Genomic DNA, 12005 nt, shown 5'->3' with positions numbered 1-12005 from the left:
TTCTGCTGACCATCCTGTCCTGTCACACGTACTGCTGATTGCTGACATGTAGTAAAAGTATCAAATTTTACATCTACTGTCACATGATTAAAGTATTAAATTTCACATCTTCTGACACATGATTAAAGTATCAAATTTCACATCTACTGATGCATAATTAAAGTATTAACTTTCACATCTGCTGACATCTAATTAAAATATTAATTTTCACACCTGAATGGTATCATTGAAAAATATCGTTACTGCTGGCTTCAGTTACAGTTACTAGGTCAATCTTCAGACAAAGAGACAGACAGCAACAGATTTCCAAAGGCAGGTCAATCTTCAGACAAAGAGATAGACAGACAGCAATAGAGATGTCCAAAGGCAGGTCAATCTTCAGACAAAGAGACAGACAGACAGCAATAGAGATGTCCAAAGGCAGGTCAATCTTCAGACAAAGAGACAGACAGCAATAGAGATGTCCAAAGGCAGGTCAATCCTCAGACAAAGAGATAGACAGCAATAGAGATGTCCAAAGGCAGGTCAATCCTCAGACAAAGAGATAGACAGCAATAGAGATGTCCAAAGGCAGGTCAATCTTCAGACAAAGAGACACACAGACAGCAATAGAGATGTCCAAAGGCAGGTCAGTCTTCAGACAAAGAGACAGACAGCAATAGAGATGTCCAAAGGCAGGTCAATCTTCAGACAAAGAGACAGACAGACAGCAACAGAGATGTCCAAAGGCAGGTCAGTCTTCAGACAAAGAGATAGACAGACAGCAATAGAGATACACACTTCCGTTACGGGTAATTTTTCATTTGTTGAAAACGTGCATGTTGTATTTGTATTTTTCTTTTTTTGTCACAACAGATTTCTCTGTGTGAAATTCGTGCTGCTCTCCCCAGGGAGAGTGCGTCACTACACTGAGAGTGCCACCCATTGTTTTTTACATTTTTTCCTGCGTGCAGTTTTATTTGTTTTCCTGTCAAAGTGGATTTTTCTACAGAATTTTGCCAGGAACAACCCTTTTGTTGCCGTGGGTTCTTTTACGTGCGCTAAGTGCATGCTGCCCATGGGACCTCAGTTTATCATGTTATCCAAATGACTAACGTCCAGACCACCACTCAAGGTCTAGTGGAGGGGGAGAAAATATCAGCTGCTGAGCCGTGATTTGAACCAGCACGCTCAGATTCTCTCGCTTCCTAGGCGGACGCATTACCTCTAGGCCATCACTCCACCTTCTTTCCGTCCCTCTCTTTCACACATGCTCACACATAAACAAGCAAATGTGTATGTGTACTCATGCCTTTTCTGATACAGAAAGCTTATATGTAATCATTGACTACTCTCCAGTAAAAGTATTTTGCTCTATGTCAGAAGAGTAAAGCTGTATTTAGAACATGTCGAGCAAGGCACATGCATTGGTCGTTAACTTAATGTCTGTTCACTAAAGTGGTTTTAGACGTACGTGTGAGTGTGTGTGTGTGTGTGTGTGTGTGTGTGAGTGAGTGAGTGTGTGTGTATGTGTGTGTGAGTGTGTAAGTGTATGTATGTGTGTACAAGCATATAATGATGGGTGTATCTGTGGCAGATACGGAGTGAAAATTGACGTCTGGTCAGCAGGTGTCATCACCTACATCCTGCTGTGTGGATTCCCACCTTTCGTCAGGTAAACCGCACCTGTACTGACACACTTCTCACTGCTTCTATGTCTTGTATCGTATTGTACTGCATTATTCAACAGATTGGTCTGTGTAACATTGGGGCTGCTTTCCATGGAAAGATCATGTCACCATGGTCTGTGTAACATTGGGGCTGCTTTCCATGGAAAGATCATGTCACCATGGTCTGTGTAACATTGGGGCTGCTTTCCATGGAAAGATCATGTCACCATGGTCTGTGTAACATTGGGGCTGCTTTCCATGGAAAGATCATGTCACCATGGTCTGTGTAACATTGGGGCTGCTTTCCATGGAGAGATCATGTCACCACTGTGTGGCACCACTGTTTTCTTTTTGCAAGTGTATTTGTTTTACTACCAGTGTCAAAATGGACTTTTCTTCAGAACTTTGCCAGGGACAACCCTTTCATTGCCGCGGGTTCTTTTACACACGCTAAGTGCATGCTGCACACAGGTTCTTGGTTTATTTTCTCATCAGAGAGACTAGTACCCAGACGATCACTCAAGGTGTAGTGGAGGGGGGAGAGAAAAAATGCTTGCCTGTATATGGGTCTTGAATCTGTGGACACTCGCTTCCTAATGGGATGCATAACCGCTGGGCCACTGCTTCAAGTTACCCTGTCTTGCAAATCAGAAAATCTCTAGGGAATCCATTTAGGCACTGCAGATTAGCCAAGAAACATATCTCCCTTGTCCTGTGTTCCCACACCTGTAAGGTAAGAAACTGATCAACTTTGTCCTGCGTTCCCACACCTGTAGGGAAGAAACTGATCTCCCTTGTCCTGTGTTCCCACACCTGTAGGGAAGAAACTGATCTCCCTTGTCCTGTGTTCCCACACCTGTAGGGAAGAAACTGATCTCCCTTGTCCTGTGTTCCCACACCTGTAGGGTAAGAAACTTATCTCCCTTGTCCTGTGTTCCCACACCTGTAGGGTAAGAAACTGATCTCCCTTGTCCTGTGTTCCCACACCTGTAGGGTAAGAAACTGATCTCCCTTGTCCTGTGTTCCCACACCTGTAGGGTAAGAAACCTATCTCCCTTGCCCTGTGTTCCCACACCTGTCGGGTAAGAAACTTATCTCCCTTGTCCTGTGTTCCCACACCTGTCAGGTAAGAAACTGATCTCCCTTGTCCTATGTTCTCACACCTGTAGGGTAAGAAACTGATCTCCCTTGTCCTGTGTTCCCACACCTGTAGGGTAAGAAACTGATCTCCCTTGTCCTGTGTTCCCACACCTGTAGGGAAGAAACTGATCTCCCTTGTCCTGTGTTCCCACACCTGTAGGATAAGAAACTTATCTCCCTTGTCCTGTGTTCCCACACCTGTAGGGTAAGAAACTTATCTTCCTTGTCCAGAATACATACACTCGTTAGTATGAAAGTTTTCTCCCTTGTCGAATGAACCCACAACTGTTGGGTAGGAAACGTATCTCCCTTGTCCTGTTTACTGACACCTGTAAGACAAGAAACGTCTCTCCAACATGCAGATTTCAGGTAAAGGTCAAATCCTCTACCCCCTCCCTCTTTCATTTACATAATGCTCACTACTCAGAGGGCCTGGATGATTGGACTTTTTGACTAAGTCTGCCGTTTGTGTGAGTAGTGAGCGTATGTAATTGGAAGAGTGAGGGCGTGGATCGTTTGACCTTGACCTGAAGTCTGCCGTTTGTGTGAGTAGTGAGCGTATGTAATTGAAAGAGTGAGGGGGTTGTGGATGATATGACTTTAACTTGAAGCCTGTGTTTTATGTGAGAAGTGAGTATATGTAAGAGGGGGGGTGTTTTATGTGAGAAGTGAGTATATGTAAGAGGGGGTGGAGGATTTGACATTTACTTGATGTCTGCCTTTTGTGTGAGTTGTGAGCATATGTAATTGAAAGAGGGAGGGCGTGGATCATTTGACCTTGACCTGAAGCCTGCCTTTTGTGTGAGTTGTGAGTGTATGTAATTGAAAGAGGGAGGGTGTGGATCGTTTGACCTTGACCTGAAGTCTGCCTTTTGTATGAGTTGTGAGTGTATGTAATTGAAAGAGGGAGGGTGTGGATCGTTTGACCTTGACCTGAAGCCTGTGTGTTGTGTTACACAGCCCCACAGACAACCAGGACGAGTTATTTGACCTGATCATGCAGGGACAGGTAGACTTCCCCTCACCTTTCTGGGACCACGTGTCAGATGCTGCAAAGGTACAGTGTGTGGGTGGTTGTGGGGGAGGGGTATGCAAGTGGCCTTCTTTTCTCCTTTCTTTAAACATCCTTTCACAAAATGTGTTTTGAGATGGATTTTAGAATCGTCTCTCATTTTCATGTTATGGGTGTATTATAATGATCTGTATGGTTGAAAAGTTGGTTCATAATAGATTTCAGTCCTGTTGTGTCACATTTGCCTTTGTAAGGAAACTGCCCAAAACAGGGCTACATGAATTTTGGATAGGACTTTGATATTTTTTTTATATTGTGTTTAGAAGTAACGTACGGCCTTTTGTGTATTTCATGTGGCTTTGAAGTATTTTCTATCCTTTTCTTAGAATTCTGAAAAATCTGGGGATGATGAATTAAGCGGAAGGGCTGACGTCCTCAGCATGGCCTAGTCTTATGTTCCTTAAGGGGCTTGATGGTTAAGATAATATGTCATAACTGTGCTGTTTTGCTGGTGTTTCTTTTTATTATTCTTTATAAGATATCAGTTTCGTGTTTAATGCACTTGAATTGTCTACGAAATTGGGCATTCCTCATATAGCCTTATGCGGTCGGCTGGACTAAAGTAACAAAGTGAAGTGTCAAGGAGGAATGAAAGACTTGTCAGTACACAGTTAAGAGATTGTACCTTTTTTTTCTGTGCAGGACCTGATTCTGGGCATGCTGGAAGTGGACCCTCAGAACAGACTGTCGGCAGTGGACGTTGTGCAGCATCCATGGGTGGCTGTGAGTACAGTGATGATGTTATTGTTGTCGTTGTCAGCTTCCTTTATTACATCCAGAGAGAACACTGGTTGAACTGCTGAATTCATCAGTACTTTCAGTTTCAGTTTCTCAAGGTGTCACTGCATTTGGACAAATCCATGTGCGTTACACAACATCTGCTAGCACGATGCCTGACAGCAGCATAACCCAGTTTGTGTAGTCAGGCCTTGACTCTCTCTCTCTCTCTCTCTCTCTCTCTCTCTCTCTATATATATATATATATATATATATATATATATATACAATACAGTACAACTAAGCACAGTACAACACAATACAGTACAATAAAACAACACAGTACATTACAATACAGTGCCATACAACACAACACAACACAATACAATTCAGTCAATGATTGCTGTGTGACAGGAGGGTTTGGCCAACAGCGAGGACGTCTAGCAGAACGTGACACACAACACAGCACAGTATAACACAACACAACACAGTATAACACAACACAGTACAACACAACACTATACAGTGCAGCACAGTACAACACAACACTTTACAGTGCAGCAAAGTATAACACAACACAGTACAGTACAACACAACACTATACAGTGCAGCACATTATAATGCAACACAACAGCACAGTACAACACAACACAACAGCACAGTACAGTACAACACAACACAACACAGTACAACACAACACTATACAGTGCAGCACAGTATAATACAACACAACACAACAGCACAGTACAACACAACACAACAACACAGTACAACACAATACTATACAGTACAGTGCAGCACAGTACAACACAACACTGTATAACACAACACAACACAACAGCACAATACAACACAGTACAACACTGCACTATACAGTGCAGCACAGTATAATACAACACAACAGCACAGTACAACACAACACAACAACACAGTACAACACAATACTATACAGTACAGTGCAGCACAGTACAACACAACACCGTATAACACAACACAACAGCACAGTACAACACAACACAGTACAATACAACACAGCACAATACAACACAGCACAACACAACACAGTACAATACAACACAGCACAACACAACACAGTACAATAGAATCGATGACCACTGTGTGACAGGAGGACAAGGTTTACAGTGAGGACCCCCAACAGAACGTGACACACAGCACAGCACAGCACAGCACAGCACAGCACAACACAACACAGCACAGCACAACATAGCACAACCAGTGATCACTGTGTGACAGGAGGACAAGGTTTAAAGTGAGGACCCCCAACAGAACGTGACACACAGCACAGCACAACACAACACAGCACAGCACAACATAGCACAACCAGTGATCACTGTGTGACAGGAGGTCAAGGTTTACAGTGAGGACCTCCAACAGAACGTGACTCACAGCACAGCACAGCACAGCGCAGCACAACACAGCACAGCACAACCAGTGATCACTGTGTGACAGGAGGTCGTAGCCAACAGTGAGGACATCCAACACAACACAACACAACACAGTGGAGTGATGGCCTGGAGGTAACGCGTCCGCCTTGGAAGCGAGAGAATCTGAGCTTGCTGGTTTGAATCACGGCTCAGCCTCCAATATTTTCTTCCCCTCCACTAGACATTGAGTGGTGATCTGGACGCGAGTCATTCAGATGAGATGATAAACCAAGGTCCCATGTGCAGCATGCACTTAGCGCATGTAAAAGAACCCATGGCAACAAAAGGGTTTTTCCTGGCAAAATACTGTAGAAAAATCCACTACGACAGGAAAAACAAATAAAACCACACGCAGGAAAAAATACCAAAAAATGGGTGGTGCTGTAGTGTAGCAACTTGCTCTCCCTGAGGAGAGCAGCCCAAATTTCACACAGAGAAATCAGTTGTGATAAAAAAAAAAATTAAAAAAAAGAGAAATGCATACTGTACAGTACAGTACAACGAATGATAACTGTGTGACAGGAGGACGTAGCCAACAGCGAGGACCTCCAGCAGAACGTGACCCAGCAGCTTCAGACCGGCGCCCAGCTGAGGACCAAGAGGAAACCAGGGCCTGCCGGCGTTCGTCTCATCACCGTCAGTTGTTTCCCTTTTTTGTACTGGTAGTGGATATTGTTTACAGCTGAGGCTTCAGTTAAAGGGAGAAAACCCTTGATAACCCATGGTTTAAAAGTTGAAAGAGTTAGTCCCCCAGATACATTTAGGTCAGCAATGGTGGCTGTTGGTACTGACTGAATATATTTTCTGCCTGGCCTCTGCTAAAGCCTAGGTGAGCGAGCAAACTAACAAATAACAACAACAAATTCACGCACATTACAGTCATGGTAGCAGTAATTGCAGCAGCGTAGTTGTAGATATTGCTATTTTAGTTGTTGTAGAAGCAGTTGTAAAAGTAGTTGTTGTAGTGTTAATCATGGAAAGATGTCTATTCTTAAAATGTACATGAAACCAAAATCTGTTTTCTTTTTCTTTTTAATGAGTATAATCAGAGTGAACTACATCATAGCTGTGTTCAAATTAAGTCAGAAACATGGCAGGGAAACTGTGTCAGAGTGAATGTGCTTGCTTCGAAGCTGGCAGTCTTTGTATCGCTTTTTTATGACAAGGTTTTGTTGTTTTTCTTATAATCTCAGCTAACTTTTATCTACAGGAGGCACTGTGGCAGAACAGGTTAGGTGTTGGACTTGTGATCCAGGGACTTCTTCTTCTTCTACTTCTTCTGCGTTCGTGGGCTGCAACTCCCACGTTCACTCGTATGCACACGAGTGGGCTTTTACATGTATGACCGTTTTTACCCCGCCATGTAGGCAGCCATACTCCGTTTTCGGGGGCGTGCATGCTGGGTATGTTCTTGTTTCCATAACCCACCAAACGCTGACATGGATTACAGGATCTTTAACGTGCGTATTTGATCTTCTGCTTGCATATACATATGAAGAGGGTTCAGGCACTAGCAGGTCTGCACATATGTTGACCCTGGAGATCGTAAGTGGAGTGATGGCCTAGTGGTAACGCGTCCGCCTAGGAAGCGAGAGAATCTGAGCGCGCTGGTTCGAATCACGGCTCGGACACCAATATTTTCTCCCCCTCCACTAGGCCTTGAGTGGTGGTCTGGACGCTAGTCATTCGGATGAGATGATAAACCGAGGTCCCGTGTGCAGCATGCACTTAGCGCACGTAAAAGAACCCACGGCAACAAAAGGGTTGTTCCTGGCAAAATTCTGTAGAAAAATCCACTTCGATAGGAAAAACAAATCAAACTGCACGCAGGAAAAAATTTTTTTAAATGGGTGGCGCTGTAGTATAGCGACACGCTCTCCCTGGGGAGAGCAGCCCGAATTTCACACAGAGAAATCTGTTGTGATAAAAAGAAATACAAATACAAATACAAATAAAAATCTCCACCCTTCACCCACCAGGTGCCGTCACCGTGATTCGAACCCGGGACCCTCAGATTGACAGTCCAACGCTTTAACCACTCGGCTGTTGCGCCCGTCATGATCCGGTGACCATGTTTGGTGGCTGTCTTGGCTTGATGTTGTGCCTGTGGAAAGGGAAGTGTGAGTGGCTTCCTGAATTGGGTCACAAAAGGTTAAAATGGCTTAACTCACTCAGTACGGCCAGTCCTCTCTTCTCCTCTACACAGACCCCTCGGATGTCCAGTGGGTGTCTGAATGACCCAACCTTTAGCTTCCGTCGTCAGAATTGTGGTATTCTTTGTCAACATTCACCTCTTCAGTATAAGAGCCTTCCGCTTGCACTATTTTGATGATGGTAATTGGGGTGAAACGCTGTTAACATCATCTCTTTCGCCGTGCGTATGGAGAGAGTTAAGGAGAACACTGGGTCCCGCCTTCCATTGTGAGCCCTAGACACATTGAATATAAAGTGACTGCCCCTGTGGTCATGAAAGACTATTAGATATTTGCACAGAAACATAATGGAGGAGGCTAGTGCAATAGTCAACATCGCTGCACCCTGACGGTTCCCCATGGAGCTAAGGGACCAAGGCTTAAGGCAGTAGGAGGCTTACAGAAACAAAAAAACTTCTGTTTTTTTTGGGGTTTTTTTAATGAAGAAAGCAGGTCACATTGATTGTTGGACACCTGGGACTCATTCAGAACATGAATAAAAGTTCAGTCAAACTCAAATTAACATTCATCTTTATGTTGTGTGTGAGCATTATGAACAAAAACAGTGTGTGCTCATGTGCATGCTAGTGCATGGTGGCATGTGCAAGCACAGCCTGAAAAACAATTTTACAATGGATATTGAAAAGGGAGGTGATGAGAGAGTGCATGATGAAACACACTAAGCAGGAGTGCTGTCCCTTCTCTGCTTTCAGACCACAGCTCTGGACAAGGGCTCACGCTTTTTCCAAGGTCGTGGCAACGCCCCCCTCACTCTCCACCCGCGTGGCGGCGACGAGTCAGAGGAGGACGAAATCTTCTAGACAGCTCCACCCCCATCCCTGGACATGCAGGGAATGATGGCACACATGACAGTGTTGGAATGCATGTTTGTGACAGATGGCACACATGACAGTGTTGGAATGCATGTTTGTGACAGATTGATGACAAACTCACAGTGTTGGAATGCATGTTTGTGACAGAATGATGACACACTCACAGTGTTGGAATGCATGTTTGTGACAGAATGATGACACACTCACAGTGTTGGAATGCATGTTTGTGACAGATTGATGACACGCATGACAGTGTTGGAATGCATGTTTGTGACAGAATGATGACACACATGACAGTGTTGGAATGCATGTTTGTGACAGAATGATGACACACTCACAGTGTTGGAATGCATGTTTGTGACAGAATGATGACACACATGACAGTGTTGGAATGCATGTTTGTGACAGATTGATGACACACTCACAGTGTTGGAATGCATGTTTGTGACAGAATGATGACACATATGACAGTGTTGGAATGCATGTTTGTGACAGAATGATGACACACTCAGTGTTGGAATGCATGTTTGTGACAGAATGATGACACACTCACAGTGTTGGAATGCATGTTTGTGACAGATTGATGACACACATGACAGTGTTGGAATGCATGTTTGTGACAGAATGATGACACACTCACAGTGTTGGAATGCATGTTTGTGACAGAATGATGACACACTCAGTGTTGGAATGCATGTTTGTGACAGAATGATGACACACTCACAGTGTTGGAATGCATGTTTGTGACAGAATGATGACACATATGACAGTGTTGGAATGCATGTTTGTGACAGAATGATGACACACTCAGTGTTGGAATGCATGTTTGTGACAGAATGATGACACACTCACAGTGTTGGAATGCATGTTTGTGACAGAATGATGACACACATGACAGTGTTGGAATGCATGTTTGTGACAGAATGATGACACACATGACAGTGTTGGAATGCATGTTTGTGACAGAATGATGACACACATGACAGTGTTGGAATGCATGTTTGTGACAGATTGATGACAAACTCACAGTGTTGGAATGCATGTTTGTGACAGAATGATGACACACTCACAGTGTTGGAATGCATGTTTGTGACAGAATGATGACACACATGACAGTGTTGGAATGCATGTTTGTGACAGAATGATGGCACACATGACAGTGTTGGAATGCATGTTTGTGACAGAATGATGGCACACATGACAGTGTTGGAATGCATGTTTGTGACAGAATGATGGCACACATGACAGTGTTGGAATGCATGTTTGTGACAGAATGGTGACACATATGACATTTTTGGAATGCATGTTTGTGACAGAATGATGACACGCATGACAGTGTTGGAATGCATGTTTGTGACAGATTGATGACACACATGACAGTGTTGGAATGCATGTTTGTGACAGAATGATGACACACATGACAGTGTTGGAATGCATGTTTGTGACAGAATGATGGCACACATGACAGTGTTGGAATGCATGTTTGTGACAGAATGATGGCACACATGACAGTGTTGGAATGCATGTTTGTGACAGAATGATGGCACACATGACAGTGTTGGAATGCATGTTTGTGACAGAATGGTGACACATATGACATTTTTGGAATGCATGTTTGTGACAGAATGATGACACGCATGACAGTGTTGGAATGCATGTTTGTGACAGATTGATGACACACATGACAGTGTTGGAATGCATGTTTATGACAGAATGATGACACATATGACAGTGTTGGAATGCATGTTTGTGACAGAATGATGACACATATGACAGTGTTGGAATGCATGTTTGTGACAGAATGATGACACACTCACAGTGTTGGAATGCATGTTTGTGACAGAATGATGACACACATGACAGTGTTGGAATGCATGTTTGTGACAGATTGATGACAAACTCACAGTGTTGGAATGCATGTTTGTGACAGAATGATGACACACTCACAGTGTTGGAATGCATGTTTGTGACAGAATGATGACACATATGACAGTGTTGGAATGCATGTTTGTGACAGAATGATGACACATATGACAGTGTTGGAATGCATGTTTGTGACAGAATGATGACACGCATGACAGTGTTGGAATGCATGTTTGTGACAGATTGATGACACACATGACAGTGTTGGAATGCATGTTTATGACAGAATGATGACACACATGACAGTGTTGGAATGCATGTTTGTGACAGAATGATGACACACTCAGTGTTGGAATGCATGTTTGTGACAGAATGATGACACATATGACAGTGTTGGAATGCATGTTTGAAACACAAATGTTGGTGCAGCATGTCAGATGCAAGTCGTGTTGATGTGGTGGTGTATGAGTCAGAGCGGAGCTGGTGACATGATGTTTGCAGCGTGTTTGTGATGTGACAGGGTCTGGGAGCTCCGAACTCCACGCAATAATCTGATCTTGACCTCTCCTGACCCCTGCTATCTCTCTCTCTCTCTCTCCTTTGTGATGTTGTGTCATTTATGTGTGGAGAAGTGTCTTATAATTCTGACACAGAGGGATTTTATTAGAATGACTGCAATGCCAGAATGGTATGTTTCATGAAGTATTCACCTCCCCAGTTGTCCTCTTGTTGCCCCCGTTGGCAGTGGAACATCAGGCAGGCAGGCGTCTTGTGGAGATGTCTGTAGGGCAGAAATTGCTAACAGTTGATGATGACAGGGAGGATCATCTGTCTGAAAACTTAGAAAGTGGTTTACAGAGATGCTGTTGATTACATCACTGCTTTTCTCTCGCCATCTTTTACAACTGCTGTGCCATACTTCCAGCAGCAGGACTGGACTTGTTTTAATCAGCCAGTGATGTGACCTGTGTCCAGATGCCTTTGTCACAGCAGTACCTGTCATACAACAACAGTGCTATCTCCATGCAGCAGCTGCACTTTGACTGGATAGGAATTAACTCACTCAGTATGGCCAGTTCTCTCTTCTCCTCTAC

The 12005-nt window shown here is 43.8% G+C and overlaps 1 protein-coding gene across 2 annotated transcripts in view; it reads left to right on the top strand.

Annotated features, from left to right (window-relative positions):
• The window catches only part of LOC143283656 (serine/threonine-protein kinase DCLK1-like), a 57638-nt gene extending 48374 nt beyond the window's left edge, over positions 1 to 9264 (top strand). For both annotated transcript variants that reach the window (XM_076589870.1, XM_076589869.1), the window contains exons 12-16: positions 1577 to 1654; positions 3750 to 3846; positions 4504 to 4584; positions 6546 to 6659; positions 8929 to 9264. In XM_076589870.1, the coding sequence (XP_076445985.1) occupies positions 1577 to 1654; positions 3750 to 3846; positions 4504 to 4584; positions 6546 to 6659; positions 8929 to 9036 (478 nt within the window). In that variant the 3' untranslated portion in view covers positions 9037 to 9264. The remainder of the gene's footprint in view (positions 1 to 1576; positions 1655 to 3749; positions 3847 to 4503; positions 4585 to 6545; positions 6660 to 8928) is intronic.
• Positions 9265 to 12005: the final 2741 nt, after the last annotated feature.

Source organism: Babylonia areolata, chromosome 7 (assembly GCF_041734735.1).
Source record: "Babylonia areolata isolate BAREFJ2019XMU chromosome 7, ASM4173473v1, whole genome shotgun sequence".
NCBI lineage: Eukaryota > Metazoa > Mollusca > Gastropoda > Neogastropoda > Buccinidae > Babylonia > Babylonia areolata.
Note: the sequence above shows the minus strand (reverse complement) of the source record. Positions and strands in the feature narration are given on the sequence as shown.